The sequence below is a fragment of the Polistes dominula genome, unplaced genomic scaffold, assembly GCF_049000335.1.
Source record: "Polistes dominula isolate Pdom_NZ unplaced genomic scaffold, Pdom_raw_medaka contig_49, whole genome shotgun sequence".
NCBI classification, from domain to species: domain Eukaryota; kingdom Metazoa; phylum Arthropoda; class Insecta; order Hymenoptera; family Vespidae; genus Polistes; species Polistes dominula.
The window spans coordinates 5,973,189-5,995,953 of NW_028300914.1; the positions used below are offsets into that span (position 1 = coordinate 5,973,189).

At 28.9% G+C, this 22,765-nt stretch overlaps 3 protein-coding genes across 6 annotated transcripts in view; 2 read left to right on the top strand and 1 right to left on the bottom strand.

Annotated features, from left to right (window-relative positions):
* LOC107065044 (monocarboxylate transporter 10) overlaps positions 1-5,787 on the top strand; it is a 150,489-nt gene extending 144,702 nt beyond the window's left edge. The window contains 1 exon segment of the mRNA XM_089169925.1: positions 286-5,787. Within this exon segment, the coding sequence (XP_089026051.1) occupies positions 286-716 (431 nt within the window). The 3' untranslated portion in view covers positions 717-5,787.
* Positions 5,788-7,345: 1,558 nt separating this feature from the next.
* Positions 7,346-21,795, top strand: Pgant5 (polypeptide N-acetylgalactosaminyltransferase 5). 4 transcript variants are annotated; one of them, XM_015318352.2, is made up of 9 exons: positions 7,346-7,690; positions 7,906-8,106; positions 14,059-14,896; positions 14,987-15,305; positions 15,420-15,597; positions 17,107-17,287; positions 17,973-18,211; positions 18,288-18,422; positions 18,508-21,795. In XM_015318352.2, the coding sequence occupies exons 3-9, from the start codon at positions 14,293-14,295 to the stop codon at positions 18,655-18,657; spliced, it is 1,806 nt and encodes a 601-aa protein (XP_015173838.1). In that variant the 5' UTR covers positions 7,346-7,690; positions 7,906-8,106; positions 14,059-14,292; the 3' UTR covers positions 18,658-21,795. The 4 variants fall into 4 exon arrangements, with proteins under 4 accessions (XP_015173838.1, XP_015173836.1, XP_015173837.1 ...); XM_015318350.2 differs by lacking the exon at positions 17,107-17,287 and adding an exon at positions 15,976-16,156 and having other exon boundaries at positions 7,347-7,690; XM_015318351.2 differs by lacking the exon at positions 17,107-17,287 and adding an exon at positions 15,976-16,156 and having other exon boundaries at positions 7,347-7,546.
* RpL37A (ribosomal protein L37A) lies at positions 21,787-22,667 on the bottom strand. Its single transcript, XM_015318138.2, has 3 exons — positions 22,511-22,667; positions 22,048-22,176; positions 21,787-21,968 (listed from the first exon to the last, which is right to left on the bottom strand). The coding sequence occupies exons 1-3, from the start codon at positions 22,511-22,513 to the stop codon at positions 21,822-21,824; spliced, it is 279 nt and encodes a 92-aa protein (XP_015173624.1). The 5' UTR covers positions 22,514-22,667; the 3' UTR covers positions 21,787-21,821.
* Between the last annotated feature and the right edge of the window lie 98 nt (positions 22,668-22,765).

The following is a 22,765-nucleotide window of genomic DNA, read 5'->3' on the forward strand; positions in this document are numbered from 1 at the left end:
ATTGTGATCTAGTAATGAACAGAGTTACATTATTTAATTGAAATAATAAAGATGTTAAATTTGCTAAATGAAAGACGTAAATAGAAGAAATGTTCAGCACCGGTGACAAAGTGGTTGGTTGTTAATATTAGCGAAAAGAAATAAAAAAGGAAAAAAAGAGAGAGAAAGAGAGAGAGAGAGAGAGAGAGAGAGAAGGTCTTAACGAGTAAAACTTGAGATGTAAGAAGTATCGCAGGAGGTTAAGTACCGTCTCGGTGGGTCTACTAAATTTGCGTTATCACGTAGGTTACATGAATGCTAGCAGCCCAAGGGTAGGCTACTATGCGTGCACGTTGAGTTCCTTGTGCGGCGCCGCGTTGCTCTTCTTGGTTGGTTGGGGTCGACAACCGACATCACCAGTTTTACCCGGGCCACGTTTATCCAGTTTTGGTGCCGTACCACCGCCTTGTGCCTGTCCACCACCACCAAGACCAAGGTTACCCAAATCTCAATCCCTACATGTACCACTCGACGTCGAGGAGAACATGCACGAGAGGGAAAGCGAGAGTATACACACTGCCGAACATTATTACCAACCACAATTTCATACTCCGCTTAGACCAAGCAAGAGTGTACCAGAAGGTTTGAGTCATCCTCATCAACCGGATCCTTATAGGACGAGACCTAGGCGTTATCGTGACGTTACTGTTATCGAACAAATTACTACCAGTGTTTAAAGAAACATTCCTTGTTAGTATAATATGCGTAATTTAAGCTTTTAAACAAAATATCATAAGTAACACACACTATGTTTTATGCCTTAATAATTTTGGAAACACGATTATACATATTGGTGGAAAGTTGGGTGAAATTCGAAGAATTCATAGAAATTTAGGCAGTCTTATGTCAGGATTGAATCTATAGATTGAAACCATTTCATTGTTTATGGAGAAAACGTTCAGTTACACGAAAAGGAATGCTCGGTCAAAAAATAAATCTATAAATAATACCCAGAACTGTCTGGCTTTTCAATCATTAAAAAGGAGCTTAAAATCGATTCTCTATTAAGGCATGTTGATGTCGACTATTTCGTATGCGTGAGTGTTACGTTAACGAAAGACCAAATGTGTTTACATAATCGTTGGACTCGTGTGTGTATGTGTGTGCATGCGTGTGCGTATGCGTGTATGTATATGTATGTATCGTTTAAACGAAATATGTATGTGTATATGTAGAGAAAACGGATCGATCGACGTTTTCCATGGAATAACTCAAAATAAGGATAATCAAAAATATTCCTAAATAAAAAAAGACATTAATCAAATATTCTATAAAAATAAAACATAAGTTAGATAATTGTAAGACTTAAACGGCAAAAGAAAAAAACGGAAACTATGGTAGTAAAAAAAATAAAAAACAAAAATAAAAGGAAACGTGCTATTCGATCTTTCCGTGGACTTTGTCTTTGTCGTCGTGATAAAAAATAAGGAAGATAATTAAAGAAAAATTAAAAAAAAATTAAATAATCGAAAAATATATTCTCTCTTGTCTTATTAAGAACTCAACACGTGCGCGCAAGTGTATCTCTGATTAATTAAACATTGGATGTAAACGAACTTATCTTATTATTTGTATTTACTTATATCTCGAACGAGCGAACTGAATCGAGTTCGTAATGAGTCGATTTACATACACGTATATAATCGAATACCCTAGTTATGTAATAACACCATGTACAGAGTGGGCCAAAAGTTCTCTAACGATTTTGAAGATTGACTTTATAGACTCACATTTAAATTTGTAGTTTTACTTGAAAATTAGCTAATGGAGTATTGAAAAAAAAAAGAAAAAAAAATTATTAATATTTAAAATGATCTACGAACTTTTGTTCCCATCCTGTATAAATTAGACTAAAATATTTATTCCCGTTAACGAGACGTTAGTTATACTATTACAGACACACATATACAACTGCGAAAAGGTGAAGAACGATTCCATTGACAGTAATAAAATGATCGAATAATTAGATTTGTTTCTTTTTATTTTCGTGCATGAAACACGCTGACATCGTTTCGACCGAAAAAGAATCTCCGATACCCCTGTATGTCATGTACAAAACACATATCGTGTTTAACGCTAAATCTATCGACATTTCATGTATACTACCTATTTCTACCGTGAGCGATCAAATGATCGCTATAGAATGAGATTGTAGCCAATTAGATAGTAGACAATATATATATTCCTTTATTTAGAAATAAATGATGTACATTATATGTGTTTTTACCGCATTTTTACAAATTACAATAGTACTCGGTCATTTGACCTCACATGGTAGGTTTGGTGTTAATATCCCGGCAAAGTTCGATGGATCGATTTCTTCCTAATCCGTGCGTAAATACAATACATTTCCCAAATGTTTTGCTATTAGATATCCAACGCACGGAGAAAATCAGTGCAGTGCAACAAAGTGTATTACATTACGTTATATTGTTACGTATAAAATAATAGAAAATATACAATGATCTATATTCGGAGCTGGTCTCTAAGAAAAAAAGAAAGAAAAAATTGGACACACACACCACACACACACACATACACAATAAAATATAAACATTCTACAAAATTGTTAAATATTCTCATTCGCGTTTAAAAAGAACCTTGCGTACACGCACTTAGATTACGTGTTTGTGTACGTTTACAGTATTATAATAAATATATTAAATATACACAATACGAAAACAAATTGATGATAGTGAATGATTTATGGAAAAGAAAATAAAGAAAATATTTATAGTTAAGACTGAACGTCGATGAGAAATTTTTTTCTCTCTGCGACAATGATCAAGATTGAAAAGAAAAAAGAAAAAAAATTAAAAAAAGCAAGGAAAAGATTTGAAAAAATGAAAAAAAAGGAAAACTTTTAAACGCACTTTGTAGCATGTACGTGCATTTCTTAAAAGGACATTGATAATAACGATAATGAAAAAAAAAAATCCTCAAAAATTAATATTGAAGATCAATTTGATTCGTCTGATCGATCGTTTGTAAAATTTACTACGTTTTTTGCTGATATAGAATAAAATAATTAGTACCTGAATATTATATATGTATATGTATGTATATTAGAAAGTAGGGCCCAAAAGTTTCTAGATAGACTCAAAAGTTCTTAAATAAATTTACAAAACCATGTAAAAATTTTTGATTCGCGTAGAAACTTTTGGAACACCCTGCATTTGATGCTGTTGCTGTTTATGATACTTTTTTTCGTTGATAAAATTATACAAAAGATTGTGTTGTGTGTATAATAAATTATCATCTAGATAACAAATAATACGAGAAATATATGGTATATCAACATGAATCGAAATAGGCAGCTGCTTTGGATAAATATAAACGTAAAGCTCTTTGTTATTTTTTTGTTTATTTAATATATTCTTTTTCTAATTAATATTGAATTAATATTGTACGATAGCGCGCAGCAGAGCTTTCCTCGATTTACGCAGGATATGTCAAAAATATGATTTAGTAGGGTGAATCGTTGGAATACTGCCAGTTTCTAATGGATACCAGATGTGTTACGGGTTTTTCGATATTCAGTCATATTTATACGGTTGGAAGTCAATAATTGCAATATATACATATATATACACAAACACTTCTATATATATATGTATAGACATATATGCTATTTTCTAATTAAATTTTGAATGCATTATTTTACGTATAATTACTAAGAGAAATTCGTTGTGCTACGAATTCTCGATAACGATCATTTTGCTAAAAACAATAATCTTACGCTGTAAATATGAATTGCAAAATCATGCTAAACTGTATTCCCTTCTTTTTCTTCTTCTTCTTCTTCTTTTTATATTAACCCTTCCGTATTGCGTATATGAATCGCTAATAACGAAAGCATTAAAAATTACATTGCACTTGACAATTTATAAACATTACTGGGGGAATATGTAAACACATATCTGCTATTATAATACTTTCTCTCGTATCGTGTGTATGTCATTATCGAATGAAAATGAATATTGTACGTAAGCTAAACACATACACATACACATACACACAGAACACACGTATATTCTAATATACGTTAGTTTTCCAACAAAATAAAAGGGAAATAAAAGGATGAGAGGTGAACGTTTTTCTATGTGTAATATGAAAATCTAATTGTATAAGTGAACATACACGAGGAGATATATGTTGAATGTTCAATTTATCTAATTCGTTATCATTGGCATACTAAATAATTCTATAATGTTTATGAAAGAAATATGTTGAAAATTGTTTCATTAATATTAAAAAAATAAAAAATAAATATAACAGATATTTATATAATACGAATAAGAAATAAAGAAAACAAAAAATATATGGATGATCAATTTAGCAAATTAATTCTTAGAACGATGAGAGTTCTATGCGTTAGGCGATGAGACATTAAATATACTAAGTGAGATAAAAGTCACTTTACCCAGAAATTCGATTATGCAAGTAATTTGTTTATGCAATGAAGTGCGGTTACAGCTATACAAATAACTAGTATTTTGGTTTAGCATTTTATGCTGTTACTATACAACAATATTGTTCTTATGTTTTTGTGCATCTTGAATGAAATTTGAAAAATGAGTTGCATGTTAACCGAGGAAGAACGAGTTTCTGCATTGCAATGTTAGTTGAAAACATAACAGAAGTACAGAATTTATAACAACTTATTTTACAAACGAGAAAAGCGACTTTTATCTTACCCTGTATAAAAAAAAACCACAAATAACAAAATGTAAAAAAAAAAAACAATTTCATAACTTCTGTAATTAGTGTACTATGATACAAATAGTGTAAATCAGCTTGTTCTGTTATAATTTCGACTCGCTTAATTAAAAGAGAAAAGGAAATAAGACAAAAATTTATCCTAATTAACTCGAAACACATTAATCAATATTACAAAAACATTTATAATCTAAATATAATTACATTATGATCTCAAAAAGTCGTCTCTATCGAATCGTATGAATAAATAAATAAAAAAAAATAAATAAAATAACAAAAAAAAACTTCTCTAACTTGTACAATCACGATTATAGATTTAGAAAGAAATCAATTTTCATCTTTAAACATCCATAATTACGAAGCGATTATTGATATTGATATAAAATACGATAGACGAGTATGTATGTATTATGTATCGCAATTTCACGTAAATCGATTTAGAAAACAATTTATTATTTCATAACCTTATAAATAAAAAAAGCTTACAAGGTCTCCTGTTACAATACACGAAGCATTTTGTAAAGTTTTATATATATACATATATATATAGTTCTATGTAGTTACACAGCTGGACCAATAAAATAATATATATATATATATATATATATATATATATATATATATATATATATATATATGCATATATATACATATACGTATGTGTATGTACCTTCATCTACCTATACATGATTAAATCTTTCGTTAGGGCATCCTTTGGCGCGAATATCGTTCCATATAAATTTGCTAGAACATACGTATTGCCGAATATTACGACCCTCATATAGGTCAGTGATTCATATGGTGGGACTTCGAATGGACGACCCGTAAATGGGTCGCTAGTAACGAAAGGATTAATAGATATATATATACATCACACTATCCCGTCTATTTGTAATGCACATAGTTGATATTGATCATAATTAATATAATTCAATATTATGCTTCTTATGCAAAATATAACGTTACTTTTACCTTTTAAATGCAACAAACGTCTTACGTAATAATAAATAAAAATACAAATTAATGAACTATCAGTTTCAAAATTATCCCAATATTATTTCTATTATTATAAAATTATTTGAAAACAAATTATACATATATATGTAAATGCCAAATTATAACCTTTTTTTTATTTTCCATGCAACTTGTAATATTTTTTTTAACATCATCCATAATTCCTAAGTGATTAAAAAAATAAAATATTACTATTCAAAAAGAAATTATATTCATAATACAAAAATAATTTATTTAATTATTTACAAATAAAAATTCATAAGCATTCGGTAGCCATTTTTGCAAAAATTTTTAAACGATTCAATTTGACAAATCTTTAACAACGATATAGAAGTGTTTCAGTATAAAAAAATATAAAATTATATTCTCATAATACTTACACAAGTTAATAATTGTAAATATTTAATTAAATACACTTTTTATATTAAAAAATCACAAATAACTCGGAAAATAAATACTGTTCACAATCTTTCAACTTTGCCGCTTGCAGCAGTCCGTACTAAATATAATTCCACTGAAGGACAGATGTCGCCACCTTAACAATTCGTTGATGTAAGTTTCTTTTATTAGCTTGAAAACAAACAAAGAAGAAAGATAATTGGCTAGGTGGTATCGCAATTTTATTGACTCCTCTGATTGGATAATTGATTAGTGCAATAATCGTCGCATTAGATCATTGGAAGAAATTAAATTATTATTTATTTATTCAACGTCTCAATTATAAGCGTAAAAAAGTATAAAATGAGTTAATATAAAAAAAAACTTTTTTAAATTCAATTCAATTTAATAATTTTTTTAAACTTTTTATCTGTCAATTCGCTGCATGAAATGAAATGATTCAATTATTTAAAACGTAATAATATTAAAATCAAAATTAATCATGAAATTATAAACGAATAATCATTTTAAATTTATCATAAATTAAATAATCGAAGTTTATTGCACGAAATCGTTGACAAGGATTAAATTTTACTATCATTTAACATCAAATATCAATCAAAGGTACTTTCATTGAATCTAAGAAGTATTAATCGTTAAATAATAATCGAATAATTAAAAATTTAAGACCTTCGATGGACATATAATAATGAACCTTCCGATAATCTATAGAGAAAAATGAACAACAATGAAATACATACAATCATTGTAAATTAAATAACAATTGAAGTAAAGTAAGTACTTTTATTTTCCTATATCATAAGATAATCGTAAAATAATCGTATATCGTTAATAATATAAATCGATGATCTTTAATCGTAAAATAAATCATAATCAACAATCCCAAATTTATAATGTAAATTTAATAACAGACGTTCTAATTTTTACAATTCGATAATAGAATAATAAACGACAATGAAAATCAACAATAATATAATATATTTTTAAATATCAATCAAAGGTGACTTTTTTTTTATCTAATCGAAAAAACAATAATAATAAAAAAATAAACAAATAATAAAGCTTTTAGCAAATATCGAATAGAAAGCGTTGCGATTGGTTATTGGTATCCGCGCGACGGACATGGATTTGCTAAGGTCGGAACCAATGAGAGAAGAGTATAGGAACGGTGTAACGCAGTGTGAAGTTAGCTGGCGACGGGCGATGGCCGATGGTTGTTGCGACGATCGAATTCTCACGTTTCTCGGGAGAAGTGAGATAGAGATAACTATAGAAAGAGAAAAAGAGAGAGGAACTGTACAGAAGAAGTAGACCTGACTGTACGCCGGTGGTGTGTGATCGGCGCGTTGTCAATTTTGATGACACGCGCGAATGAGTGTGTAAAATAATTCTTAAATTTGGTATCGTCATTATCATCGTCATCGTCATCGTCATCATCGTCGCCGTCGTAATCGTCTTCGTCGTCACCAAATGAGTGCATCTTCCGTAAAAGTCGCCGTACCGTTCGATTTCAGTACCAGTATGTTCTTTGACCACCTTCAATCTAATTCAATCTGAACAGTTTTTTTCTCGATATCCATAAAGATTTAATACGGAACAGGCGGTGGTTCCGATATCATTTTATCGTTTGTCCCTTCGTTTATCTTTTTATTTAACAACGACAACATTAAGAATCGTTCTTTAACCTTGTGTTTTTTATCTCTTTCATTATCTTTCTCTCTCTCTCATTTATAGAAAAAACTTGAGGAAGGAACAGAATACACGCGTATGTGTCGTCAACGCAACGAAACGACGCTCGCGTGTCTCTAAGATAAATCACTGTGTGTATTCTAATGTGTATGTGAATCTTCTAATGACTCCTATTTGTATATCCTGGTCGACGTTGATCCTTGAAGGAAGTATCTACCTTTAGATATTCATCACCCTAAGAGAAAGGTAATTTATAATATTTAATTGTACATATATATGAATTGAAATTCTTTCAGTAAACGTCTGTTCTTAGAAAATCCAGACCATGTGATTCATATATAGAATTACGCGTACTTATATCTTTACATTTACACGTAACATATTGTATACGTATACAGTCGTTTAGTATACATGTGTAACTTTTAACGGTGACGCGGCTCCCTACATAAGAAATTTCAGGTAACACATGCAATTTTCGTCTTTGCCTTCGTCTTCTTGAGGTTACGAAAGCTTCTCGAAGACCTTGATTTGAAGTTGTACATTAAAGTTGCTATCGTGTCGAGATTCTCATTAAAAAAGCGTTTTTATCAAGTGACTAATATGAAAATCCATGGTATACCTGTGGTATTCAGAAAAAGGTTAGGGAAAGAAGAGAGGAAGAGAAGAAGAAAAAAAAGATCGTTTCGTAGCGGTCGATGCGCTCGAATTATTAGCAGGTTCGGTTGATCCACTTAAAATATTTATTTATTCCGTTGCTACGAAATAATTCTCTAGTTATTTTCTCCCGCCATAATTAACACTGTGGAATTTTAATTGTTTATGGATTATCATTGTTATTTGTTTCGTTTCTCTTGTTAAATATATTTTATTATTTTGTAATCAATTACAATTGTCAATTGGTATGTCGCGTATAGCGTGTTATCGAGATACCGTTGGATACAGTACTATACGTTATTCGTGACACGTCCCAAGTGTCGATCGTTGGATTCCAATCCGATTAGTATCATATAAACGCGCCGAAAATTATCAAATCGTGTGATAAACCATACGACGAAAACAAGTATTGCATATCTATCATATTTCTCTTCTATGGCCATTTTTTTATTTTTTTTATAATATTTAAAAGAATCATTTGATAAAATGTAGTAGTATTTTTTTTAGAAAACACGTGTACGGTGTCAACAACTGCATATTTACGATCATATTTATAAGTTTTATTCATTGATTATTATTTTCAATATATTTTACGTGTATTTATAAATTGTCCATAAATTTATTTTATTTTTTACGTACATGAAAATAATATAATGTAAAATAGTTCAAGTGATTTAACCATTTTATAATCTAATTAGTTTTATTTGCTTAAAGATAATATTATACTAATTGCAAATAAAATATAACATATCTCAAAAAATATGAGACGAGTTTGTATATAATATTTGAATTAATACTGTATTTATATCAAAAAAAGGAGAACTTTATATTATAGTTAAAATAATGGGTGAGTTGAATAGTTTTAAATAAGTAGAAACAATTTTGTTTCCGTCGGACTTTTATTTTATTTTATTTTTTTTAAATAAAAGTTTTTTTATTAAAGTTTAAAACTTTTCAAAACTCACCTTTATAGATATTTAAAATATGTGACTTTCAAAGTTATACAGCATTTTAGAATATTGATCATTATTTAACAACTGTTTAAATACCTTTAGTAGAAGATTTAAAATAAAGTCATTTATGTTTACTTCACGTGAAATGCAGTAGCATTATTGGACGTATGCATATCGGACGATTATGTGACTTTTATCTTTTCCGAGTAGTAAATTTCTTGTTCTTTATATGAGAAAGAGATAAAAGGAAGGAATGTAAAACGAGAAGACTCTATCGTTTCATTTCACGTTTTCATTGAAAATAAAAACAATTCTTATGTACTATTAAATAATTGTTTCCTGGCATTAACTTTAACATAGATAACATTATCTTCATCGTTTTATTTTTAACCCTTTGATTGCGAGCTTTTCTAAGTTGCAGCGTTTCACGTGAGCGGCATGTGGCCGCCGATGATATGCGTCCATAAGGCCACACTGATAGTTTTCACCGAGCGCATATATGCGCCCATAACAGTCAAACAATTACATTTAATTATTCAAATTGTAAAGATAATGTTCTGTGACTGACTTTTCGTAGCTTTATTGTTCATTTTATTTTTTACTTAATATATTCAAACAATTTTTAAAATTCATAGAAAGTCAAAATTTTTAATGTTTATAGAGATTATTTTACAAATAAATTAATTTAAATAAGACATAAATAAATTAATTTTGATTATCGCATAAGAAATTTTATATAATCAATTATTAAATTATTTAATTTCTTATCAAAGTAAAGAATTAATCGATTCATATTTAATTTAAACTCAAACTTTGACTTTGAGTTATACGTTTTAAAAAAAGAAACACGAGAGTAGATCATTGTAAATGCGTAATGAACTTACTTAACAGATTAAAATGTAATACCATGTAACTTTGAAATCGTATACTTTCTATAAACATATAAAAAAAAATTTAATAACGAAAGTAGTTTCGATCGTCTTAACGTATTTTTGTTATAATAAAATTTACAATTAAATAAAGGATTTCAACTTATTCTTCAAATTTGATACAATACTACTAACTGGATCCTTTTGAAATCCACTTGCGTCGAATTGCATTTCGTCTGTTAATAATCAAAAGGTCTTTTATAAAGAAGCAGTAGTAGTAAACTTTTCCTGGTAGATATCTTCAAAAAGAAGAAAAGAAAGAAAGAAAGGAGAAAGAGAGAGAGAGAGAGACAGAAGAGAGAATTTCCATCGCAGTTAAAACTGTAATATCTCGCTGAGCTGGTTAAATCCTATTGCACAATAGGAAGAAATGAAATGAACAAAAAAAAAACGAAAGAAAAAAAAATAAAAGAAAAATATCTAATAAGAAATGAAAAGAGATACGAAATGGAAGATAGTATTTCATCAACGTTATAACTATGCTGATGGGAAGAAAAATTAGCCATGCACGACGTTTCGTTATGCTGTTAAACTCCGATATAGTCTCGTTGTTCCACTTCTATACTATCCGTATTTTCTAATATTTTTACACGTTTTCAAACATATATATATATATATATTTTTTTTTTCCTACAAAATTTATAAGAACTTTTTTTATACATCTGTATTTGCATTTGTTAAATATTAGTTTCTTCTATCATATGAAAAAATTAATTCTTACTTTTTATACGAAATTGCTACGTTTTTTAATATTTAAAAGTTCTATATTAAATTAATACAAGTAATAAAAAGAATGAAGCAAAAATTTTGTAAATAATTGTACAAATGAAATATTCTTTTATCTACAATTTTTGTAGGCCAATTATTTCACGGTTTTAAAAATTTATTTACAATAAAAACTATATTATATAATTTGATTGTAAACGGGGTAGAACAAAATTGGATTATAGAGGGTTTGATGATATTGGATTTTTTTTATTTCGTCCTTTTTTTCTCTTTTTTTTCTTTTAATAGAATTCGATCAAGGTAACACAAATGTGTATCTCACGCTAAATCTATTCTCAACAATCTGGAAAAGTATGTGCCGGTTTGTGACCCGTATAAAACCGCGTGCGTAATAACGGTATCCGTATGATACTGCGATCTTCATTGTATGAAAGAGAGAGAAAGAGAGTATACCTTTCTGAAATAATTTTCCAGTACTAGTATAACAGTACTGTCAAATGTCGAAAAGATAAAACTACAAGAAGACTAGCGAGAACAATGAGAAATGTGTCCGCATACACTTTGGCGAAAGTAGACCTAGTTTTAGCTCATTAGAACCAGACGCGTACAAATTACTGTCGAAAACATGTATACTCTTCTTTCGCATTCAGAGAACAAGTAGCAACAACAAAAAATACTTCAAAAGTAGGCTCTCTTAAATATATTTAATACGAGACGAATTTAAAGCTACTCGGATCATTTTAAAAATCAATTATTCTTTTCATTCATTTTCTAAACTTGCAGTTAAGCTTATAGTTATATAATCTGCATCCAAAAAAATATTCGTCTAGAAAATTTGACAAGTGTATAATTCATTTTAATTCATTTTATCGTCACAAAATTAATTGTTATTTCATGTCCTAAATTGAAATTGCATATACCATAATATAATTGTATCGATGTAAATTATCTTATTAATTTAAAAGAATATATTCAATCATTTGTAATTCATTGATTGTTCAATTTCATTCGATCATTCCAATTTGCGACAAGATAAAAAAAAAATGCAATAATACTATGCCACTGTCGAATCATCGACGTACCATAACTTATTACTTCTCTTATCGCATGAATACATTTTATGACAGAAACGTCATCGGCAGGAATATATTCACGTACATTTTAATTATTCATATGGTTAAAAAATAAAAAATACAGAAAATATTCTTTAACGCTAAAATAATGTTTTCGCATCTACGATCGTCGAACAACTTTGAAAAAAAAATTTTTTTTTTACTTTATACATATTTTTACGTTTATAATTTGTATGAGATTGATAAAAAAAAATGTATAAATATTTATCCTTATAACTTTGATAACATAATTTATATGTGAACTATAAATAATTAACATATTTAGAGAATTTGTTTCGTTCCGAAACTACGTGTACGTACTTTGGAAACTTTTGAATCGCAATGCAACTTTTAAAATACTTTCGTTAGTAGATAAAAATGTGCATGAATTAATTGTTTTATTTTACTTATGCATAAATATGCACTAGACGTTGATTTAAGTATACATAAATATTTATATTCTTGTATTTAATAATGTATAATATAATATATGTGAAAGGCTCTTTCGTATACTTTCAATTTCAATGAAGCTTTACGTATGTGGAACACGATAGCCTTCGCCAATGAAGATCCTGTTTGACTTATATGATCTCCTACGTGTCCTTGCGCATATTTTTACCTGAGAAGATAACAAAAGAGAAAAAGAAAAAAAAACGAACCTTTTCTTCGCATGCATGCATGCATGCATTCATTCATTCATTCAAAATAAACATACGCATGCATCACAGTTTTTATCAATTTTAATTTATCGTGTAAACGGAATAAAAATAATGAGATACCTCTTGTGAAAAAAAATTAAATGTATAATACAGTAAAGTAAATTAATTTGTTTGACTAGGTCAGTATTTGTAACAAAATATTTGTATGCAATATAAATGGTAAATAATTATTAATTATTAAGTATCAACATGTACTTAGAATGAACATATGATTATGATCATTTATTTAACAAAATATTGACCAAATAAATAGAAATAATTTTATTTGAATTTTTGAATGAAGAGAAATAAAATATGAGAGCAACATGTTGTCTAACATATATTGTGCAAAAGTTGGAAATATGAAAAAAATAAATGTATCAATGGATGGGTCAATTAGAATGATACTGACAGAAAAAATTAAACGTAATAATTTTTTTCTCTTTTTTTCTCTTTTACTCTCTATTATTGTATTAATTCTATAATACATATACTATAGCTTGAAATAGATTGACCTCGCGAGGTCAATAATGAAAATACTAACGTGAACTTTGTTTTAAAAATAGAATATAACATAGAACTATTATGTATACATCTATATTCACACAACAGTAATTTTTTTTTACAAATATCGTTATTGAATTCCCTACTAGCTAGAAAATACATTATTTAATGGTTCTCTAATTAATTAATATCATTGGCTGCTGCTCGACTGTTTCCTCACCACAATATAATTTCCCAGAGAGTGAATGGTCTCATTAGCTGAGCAAGAGAATCAGAGAATGAGAGAGAGAGAAAGAGAAAGAGAGAGAGAGAGATTTGCCTTTGCGCGGATCAATTTCCTGCGTATCTACGAAACGCATCCCGTATACAGTATTCCCTTTCGCTTTTTAACAATTATCCGAGATTGAGAGAGACAGAGAGAAATTTAGTTGTTGCTAACCGAAACGAAAATAGTACATTTTCTGGCATGTAAAACCACGTTAAATATTAGCACATAGTTTAATATTAAACCTACCTACAATTTAAAAAGAAATTTGTCTGTGATATATCAATTTATTTTTAAATTTAATTTATCTTTTAAACTCTATAATATATATAAATGTTGAATATCTTTTTGTTTTAGAAAAAAACGGAGATGCGCTGAAATAAAATCATGTAAAATTATTTGGAAAGCTTTATTTGGATGATACCGATTGATCGATCGATTATTTAAATAAAAATAGTAATTATTGGATAGAAAAGAAAAAGAAAAAAAAGAAAAAAGTCGAAAGAACGCGCGTACGTTTTTTCGAAAGGGATAAATAAGGAAAAATTAGGTGATGCACTCAGGATTAAGAGGGTCAGGACTCGAGGGAAAATGTTTCGCTCAAAGATTCGCATTCACACATGTCAAGTGATTCTTTTAACGTCATTAGTATGGTTCCTGGTAGACGTTATGGTACTTATGTTCTATTCGGATTGCATCGGAGGATCCGGATGGGGTTGTTCCGAGACGAACAAGCAAACAATTTCGACGGAAGAAAGTCAACCGCACCCTCAAGCGATTAAAAGAGAAGCTGTCGATTTACAATTGTATGATAAAAAAAAGTACAAGCAATCGGAATTACATTTATGGAGGCCTGCTAAGGTCGTTAGAGAAAATAAGGGTAGTCCAGGTGAAATGGGAGCAGCTGTACATATTGCGCCTGAATTAGAAACTAAACAACAAGAGTTATTTAAATTGAATCAATTTAATCTAATGGCTAGTGACATGATTTCATTACATCGTTCATTAAAAGACATTAGACTCGAAGGTTGTAAAACGAAAAAGTACAATAAGTTTCTTCCTGACACTAGTATCGTTATTGTTTTTCATAACGAGGCTTGGAGCACATTATTGCGTACTGTTTGGTCCGTTATCAATCGATCACCTAGATCGTTATTGAAAGAAATTATACTCGTTGATGATGCTAGTGAACGAGGTACGTCTTATATATCTTCTTTTATTTCTCTTTTCTTCTCTTATTAAAAACCAACTCATTAAATAATATTAAATTTATTTTCTTTTACAGATCATTTAAAGAAGGATTTAGAAAATTATGTACAAACTTTACCCGTACCGACGTATGTTTATCGCACGAAGACAAGATCAGGTCTTATTAGAGCTAGACTTTTAGGAGCGAAACACGTAAAAGGACAAGTTATAACATTTCTGGATGCACATTGCGAATGTACAGAAGGATGGCTAGAACCTTTACTTTCAAGGATAGCCGACGATAGGACAATCGTTGTATGCCCAATTATCGATGTTATTAGCGATGATACATTTGAATATATACCTGCAAGTGACATGACTTGGGGTGGTTTCAATTGGAAATTGAATTTTCGATGGTATAGCATTATTGTTATTCTATTATCTTATTAATTAAATTTTTTCTTTTTTTGAAAGAGAAATAAAACGATTTGTTCTATTCATTGTCTAATGGAAAAATTCCAATTAATAAGGTACAGAGTCGCACAAAGAGAAATGGACAGAAGAAACGGGGATAGGACAGCTCCATTACGTACACCAACAATGGCAGGGGGTTTGTTTTCTATAGATAAAGACTATTTCTATGAGCTTGGTGCCTATGACGAAGGAATGGACATATGGGGTGGTGAAAATCTTGAAATGAGTTTCCGAGTGAGTTTTATTCTTGTACTCGTTAATATAGTACTTTGTTTTTAATGTTATATCTCTTGCATTATGTATAATATTTATTTTTTGTTACTTTTATTTTGTATTTCTATTCTTTTTCTTTTTTTTTTTGTACTAACATGCTGGATGTTCTCAAGATGAAATTCAACGTTTGTTTCCTCTATTTGATAATACCACACAAATGAATTTTCTCTGTAGTTTTTTTCTTAACACTTTCTTTCTTACTCGTATCTCGTTAGACATACTCGCTTATTATAATTAATTGTACCATCCTCCGAAACAGAGAAATACTGATTGGCAATCAATACGGTTGTATGAAAGTTTCACTTTTATTTCTATTTTTAAATCATAAGTAACTTATAGGTATGGCAATGCGGCGGAATATTAGAAATCAGTCCATGTTCACACGTGGGACATGTATTCCGCGACAAGAGCCCGTATACGTTTCCTGGTGGTGTCAGCAAGATAGTTCTACACAACGCGGCCAGGGTTGCCGAAGTCTGGATGGATGAGTGGAGAGATTTTTACTATGCCATGAACCCAGGTTAGATAAGTAAATGCATAGTTTTACCTATTCGCATTAATTAGTATTCCAATCGACTCAAATAATACGAATAAGTTTTACTAATAAAAATGACAATTATTACTACTGTTACCAAATTTGTATTGCATGTATGCTGGAATTAATAAGCAGACAGCGATGCTTCAAAATACAAATTATTTTTCTCACTCATTTGGACAGAAAAAAATATTATGAAATATCATGTCATATGTATATGAAAAAGAAAAAAAAAGAAGAAAGATGACGAACGAAATTATATGAAAAATAAGATCATGATATATACAACGGGTATCTGATATAAATTATTGTTAGCTAATTTATTTTATTAGTGGTTATTTATTTTTTATTTGTCTTTTTGTATTTTTAGTGTTCTAAAATACTTTTGATAAGAATATTTAAAGTATGATATATTAATAAAACTTTTTAATGATCTTTTATGACATTTTACACATATATTGTATAACATTTTTATTTATATCATACATTTAAATAGCTGCATTATAAAGGTATAAGAGATTTAGTCGAATTATTGCTTATAAATTTAAACTTAGAAAGTAGATGGAGCGATATCATAGTTACATTTGATATAATATTCAAATTGTTTCTTGTTTTGACGTGTCATGTAAACATAGGGAAAAGAAACTAAAATAGTTATAAATAATTATGCTTTTCATTTTGGATAATGTATTGATTTATTTGATATTCTAATATGTGTGAAACCGTAGCCTTAACCACTCATCCATCCAGCCAACTAACATTAAAATATTGCTTGCCTTTGATATTTGTTTAGCTATATTATCTAGGAGTCCAGATGGGAAAAAGAAGGAGCTCAAGAATTTGATAACGTGCATAATATATCTTCTTCTGATTTTCTTTTTTATTATGTAATTTGATTGTATTTGCTAACACACTAACACAACTGAGTTGGTTAGATATGGATGTGTGGTGGGACATTGGAAATTGCAACATGCTCACACGTTGGACATGTATTCCGTAAGTCAACTCCATATACCTTCCCCGGTGGAACCAGCAAGATAGTGAACCACAACAATGCGCGCCTCGTAGAGGTCTGGTTGGACCAATGGAAGTACTTCTATTACAACATTAATCCAGGTAGCACTAACACCAATGTCTGAAAAAAAAATAAATAAAACAGAAAGAAAGAAAATTCTTGTACACATAATATATATCTCTATACTTTATGTATACTCCTGGTTTCTTTATTTTGCATGTATCTTTTTTTGGGCGGTTAGCATGGTTTTGCAACTAACACTACTGCTTTATGGTTTTTTGGAATATCGCTTACTTCTATCAGATACCCGTTCATGTCCACCTAAGGACAATATTTAATTGCAGGATTGTTAATCATTATTTCAATTTCAGCAGCAAGAGGGTATTGCTTTAAACTTGATCGATATAATACGATCTTTATAAAAATAAATAAATAAACTATAATTTTCTTTGTCACTAAAATCACGTTATCACTATCGTACAATAATATTTTTACTGTGTACGAGTTTTTACACGAATGAAATAAGAGCCATATCACGAAATTCTTTTCACTTTCAAATATCTAATTTATTTTGCTCATTGTCAAATATCTTAATATGCTCATGGTATATACTATGGTCGTTTTAATGGGCAAATAATTAATGTATTATCACACATGGCAATTTCTTTATTTAGCACATATCTTGACATATTTCATTAACTTATTTTCTACTAATATATATGTTCACATATTTTTATTTAATAAAATCTAATACAATAATTCTTAAACAAAGCGTAAACTTTGCAGGTGCGAGAAACGTAGTTGTTGGAAACGTATCGGAAAGGATAAAGTTAAGAGAACGTCTTAAATGTAAGAGCTTCAGGTGGTATTTAGAAAATATTTATCCGGAATCACCGATGCCACTAGATTATTATTATCTCGGTGATGTAAAAAATGTTGATACACATACCTGTTTGGATACCATGGGTAGAAGAACAGGAGAAGTTGTTGGTATTAGCTATTGTCATGGACTAGGTGGTAATCAAGTATGTTTAAAATTCTAACTATAAAAAATTGACTTATTTATTAAAATATTTACTGACGAATTACTATAACATTTAGGTGTTTGCTTATACGAAACGACAACAAATAATGTCAGATGATATGTGCCTTGATGCAGCCAGTCCCCAAGGTCCAGTTAAAATTGTTCGTTGCCATGGGATGGGTGGTAATCAAGCATGGGTTTACAATGAAGAGGTACAAAAGATATAATAATATCTTATAGTAAATTAATTTATTGACAATTACACTTAAATATAACTTAAATATAAATATTTTTTAGACGAAGATGATCAGACATACAAATACAGGCCATTGTCTGTCAAAACCACGTTCAGGAGATGCCTCACAGCCTGTTCTTGCACCTTGCGATCCACACAATGCTGGACAGAAATGGATTATGCAAAGCAAATTCAAATGGCAAGCTAGCTAATATACATTGAGCTTAAGTGCAGACCTCTATACAATATTTGTTAATATATTTAATAGATTATAATCAAGGAACTGACCATAAGATAATATCGCGGCAGAACGACAAGTATTATGACTGAATAGAGAACATCGTCGCTGTATTATATTTAGTCGATTCATCAGATTGACGTAAATTCTCAATGAAATGAACATTGGGAAAAGAAAGTAACTTGATGTGAATCATAATAAGAAACAAATGGCTCGCGAGTTAAATAATTCATTTATTTAATAAGATAAATATTAATTAGACTTTACTAAGACCATGGTGTTTAGTTACTGCCATTTCTTATGGTATGCCTTGATTAATGTATGAGAATAAGAGAAATAAATTTCTGATTGTGTGAGAACGTGCAAAAGTGATACTAAAAAAGAAAAGGAAAAAGAACAAGAGAATGAACTCTTCTTTTAGTAAGCGGTAACAGAGAAAGCATATCAGACTACTGTTATAAATAAATACTTGTTGATAAAAGAAAGAGAGACATATTTGATAATTTGGGGTGTGTGCAATGGCAGACGTTTGAAAGATGGTAATCTTATATGTGTGAAGATAAGAAACAAAAAAATCTAAGGATATGGTAAATTTGTGTCACAACTATGATCGTGTGAGTGTTGTTAGTATGAAAGTGAAATTAATGGTGACACTACTGGTTATACTAATTATAGAGAACTTGTATTGTACAATCCATTATTATTAATTAGGGAAGAGCACTGGATCTTTTTATAACGATACTTCTGACAGTTCCTTGCATTTCATTCGTAATTAAGTTGTTACGATGCTTTTGTTTTCAATAAAAGCAAAGATTCTATTAATCTTTTTCACACTAAAGCACGATGAGATTACATTTACGAGGTTTTAGTTAAATATTTAAAAGATTATCGGCTGTTGTTTGTTATAATCTTGTTATTATATATCTTACATATTCATTTAAATTTATTGACACATGTCTTCCACATTTTATTAATAAAGACTCCATATTTTTATTGTAATAAAATAAACAACTATTCTTCGTAGATATATTACATTCTGCTTTAGCATAGTTTATCGTTGCTAATGTCACAGTTAAACATACAAAAAATATTACACCATCGGCTAGGAGTAAAAATAGATGTCTTTCAGATTCTGGCGCCCTTCCCTTTGATTATAAATTTCCATGCTAAAAAATTGCAATATTCAGTTGTAGTTGAAACGATGAATTTATTTTTATGTTCGTGTAAGATAATATCTGTACTTCCTATATCTACAATTAGTAACACGTGAGTAATACAGTTTTTCTTATATTCTCAACACCTCCATTTACGATGTTTAGAATATGTTGTGTACCATAGTGAAACTTTAATACTTGGCAACATTAGTATTATTAATACATATATATTTAATCTGAGGAAAAAAAAATATTATGGTGATGGTACAACAATAATTTATCATTTATAGCCTATATATGTACATGTAATTAGACTTTTAAAACAGCAATGTTTATTTTTGTACAGGATTTAGATTGATTTTATATATTTGAAAAAAAAAGAGAATCTAACTAAAATTAACAATTTAAAACTATTCAGATTCAGTAAAGCATGTTCGCTGATATGTAAAGGAAAGAAAAGAAACAAAAACGAAGACAAAGCGATAGTATTTCCATGTCATTGTCATTCCATATATTGCAATCTTAAAAATGTTTTATTTTCTTTTATATACTTTCTAATGTTTGCACAGAAAATGAAGTACAAATTATCATTGTCTTAAATAACATAATTGTTTCGTTGCGCATTCACCGTTACATTGATCACAATAGAAATCTTTCATCACTTTATTTTCTGTACTTTTTCATGTATTTTTAACTTATGTAAAACATATGTATATATATATATACATATTATATATACATATATTTTCAAATGTTAAACTTAATGTAGTAACGTCCATTACATAGACAAAATCAGTGAAACAAACTTCCAATTTTTTCATATTTGCAAATGTTATTTATTTACTAATATTCTGTCTTAAAATGAATTTGTTCTTTCCTGCAATGTGTTGAAAGTCAGAAGATGCAAATTTAAAGACAATAAAGCAATCTACACATGTTCCATTAAGTTACATATAAATATTAATATTATTCTATACTTGTGAACTGTAAATTATAATATTTAATTTACAAGCCATTTTGAAATAATCTAGTGTACTTATACTATATTTAACGAGTTGCATAAAAAAAAGAAACAATTATCTACGTCATGTGGCCTCATATACTTTGCGAAAGTGTAATTAACAGGCAGACATTAAAACAAACTTATGATGAACGAATTAATACTCATTTTTAAAATTAAAAAAAAAAACAAATTTTCTAATCAACCTTAACCTTTTTTGCAAAATATATATAATTAGTTATTTGTTAGAAATGTACACCTTTGATTTAATGTTTGATAAAAATCGCAAAATTATAAATAATTCTGCCTTAAAAAAAGGTATACGTATCCTCATGTACTACTTACCCATGAAGCAACAAAACGTGTATAGGATATAATTGATTCGTCAGCTTTTAATTAAATAAATTATTTATTACATGCATATCTGCACTGTACAGATTTTTTACATTTTAACTATGACGAATATTCTTTTATATGAATCAATTGATACTTATATTGTTAAAAAAAAAAATAGTTTGCTATATATAATTTATACTTTGAATGTAAATAGATAAAAATAATTTAGTGTCAATACCTTGATTTTTTGAGTCCAATGTGCCTCAAATATAGAATATTATAGTATTTATCGGCATAGAGTTGTTGTACTTCATTAAAACTATTTAACTCGAGTTCAAAGTTGCATTAATAGATAATTGAATATAACTGGATTATAACGGCGTTTTAAATAAACTGGATTTTACTTTAACTACTATTGAATGACTCTAGACCGTTTGTAACTTATTGTATACTTTGGAAGCTTATCGTTATTTATTAAATGTTAACACAAAGATACAATTTGTAGCTTCAATGTATAGGGTGGTAATTCGTAAGTCAATTATACACGTAAAGTTTAAATCTATGACAATATAAATCCATGAATCAGGAGATGATGAAATAAAAAACATAGATGTACAAAATGTATGTTAACATATTTATTATTTACATTTACTGTTCTTTAACTTCCCTCAATCTTCGAACGGCTGATCTAGTTGATGCAGCTGCGGTTGTGGAATACACCCAAGCACCACCAGCGACTGTTCTTTTACATCGTTTGCATGACCAAATTCCAACGACACTACGTTTCATAGCATCCTATAGAGATAGAATTTTAATAAAAATTAATTAATATTACAATGAAATACAAGTATAAATATGTGGATGATATACTAACTTTGCCACAGAATGTGCAAGTGTATTTGCTGTGCTGAGTAATTTCCATCTTTTTAACCATTTTTCTAAGGGAGGCACCATAACGGGTACCATATTTCCCTGTGATTCCAACCTTCTTTGTACGTTTAGCCTAATTACAGAAAGAATACTTATCACCTTATTAATTCAACAATTTTGATGATTTGATGTTGCTAATTACTATAACATGGTAAGTTAAAAACCAAAGTTTATAAATTTTAATAAATAAAAAGAAACAAACACTTGTAAAAACAAATACAGCAAGTTAGAAATAAACAGTAAACTATCCGCTATATAACCTTAAAATACAAATTTACATAAAAGTGTAAACTTTCACGATAATAAATATAAAAATTATTAAACAAAACTACACTATGATATATTCTTAAAACACTTTGTAATAATTTAACACGATTTAATTAAAAAAAATAGATTTTACACCTTACCATTTTGTACAGTTAAATAAGATCTTCGATGAAAACGGAAGAAAGAATGAGAGTACTAAGCCGACTCGACTATAATATGGCGTATTCCGGAAGATACATGATTTCAAAAAACGGAATTTTATCGTAAGATTTTTAAGTAATATATTAATAAAATAATGTAATTATATAGTGATTTAAAATAGACGAGAGTAATTATTAAATTCTGTATTATTTATTTTCATATTATGAATTATAAAAATAATTAAAAATATTTAT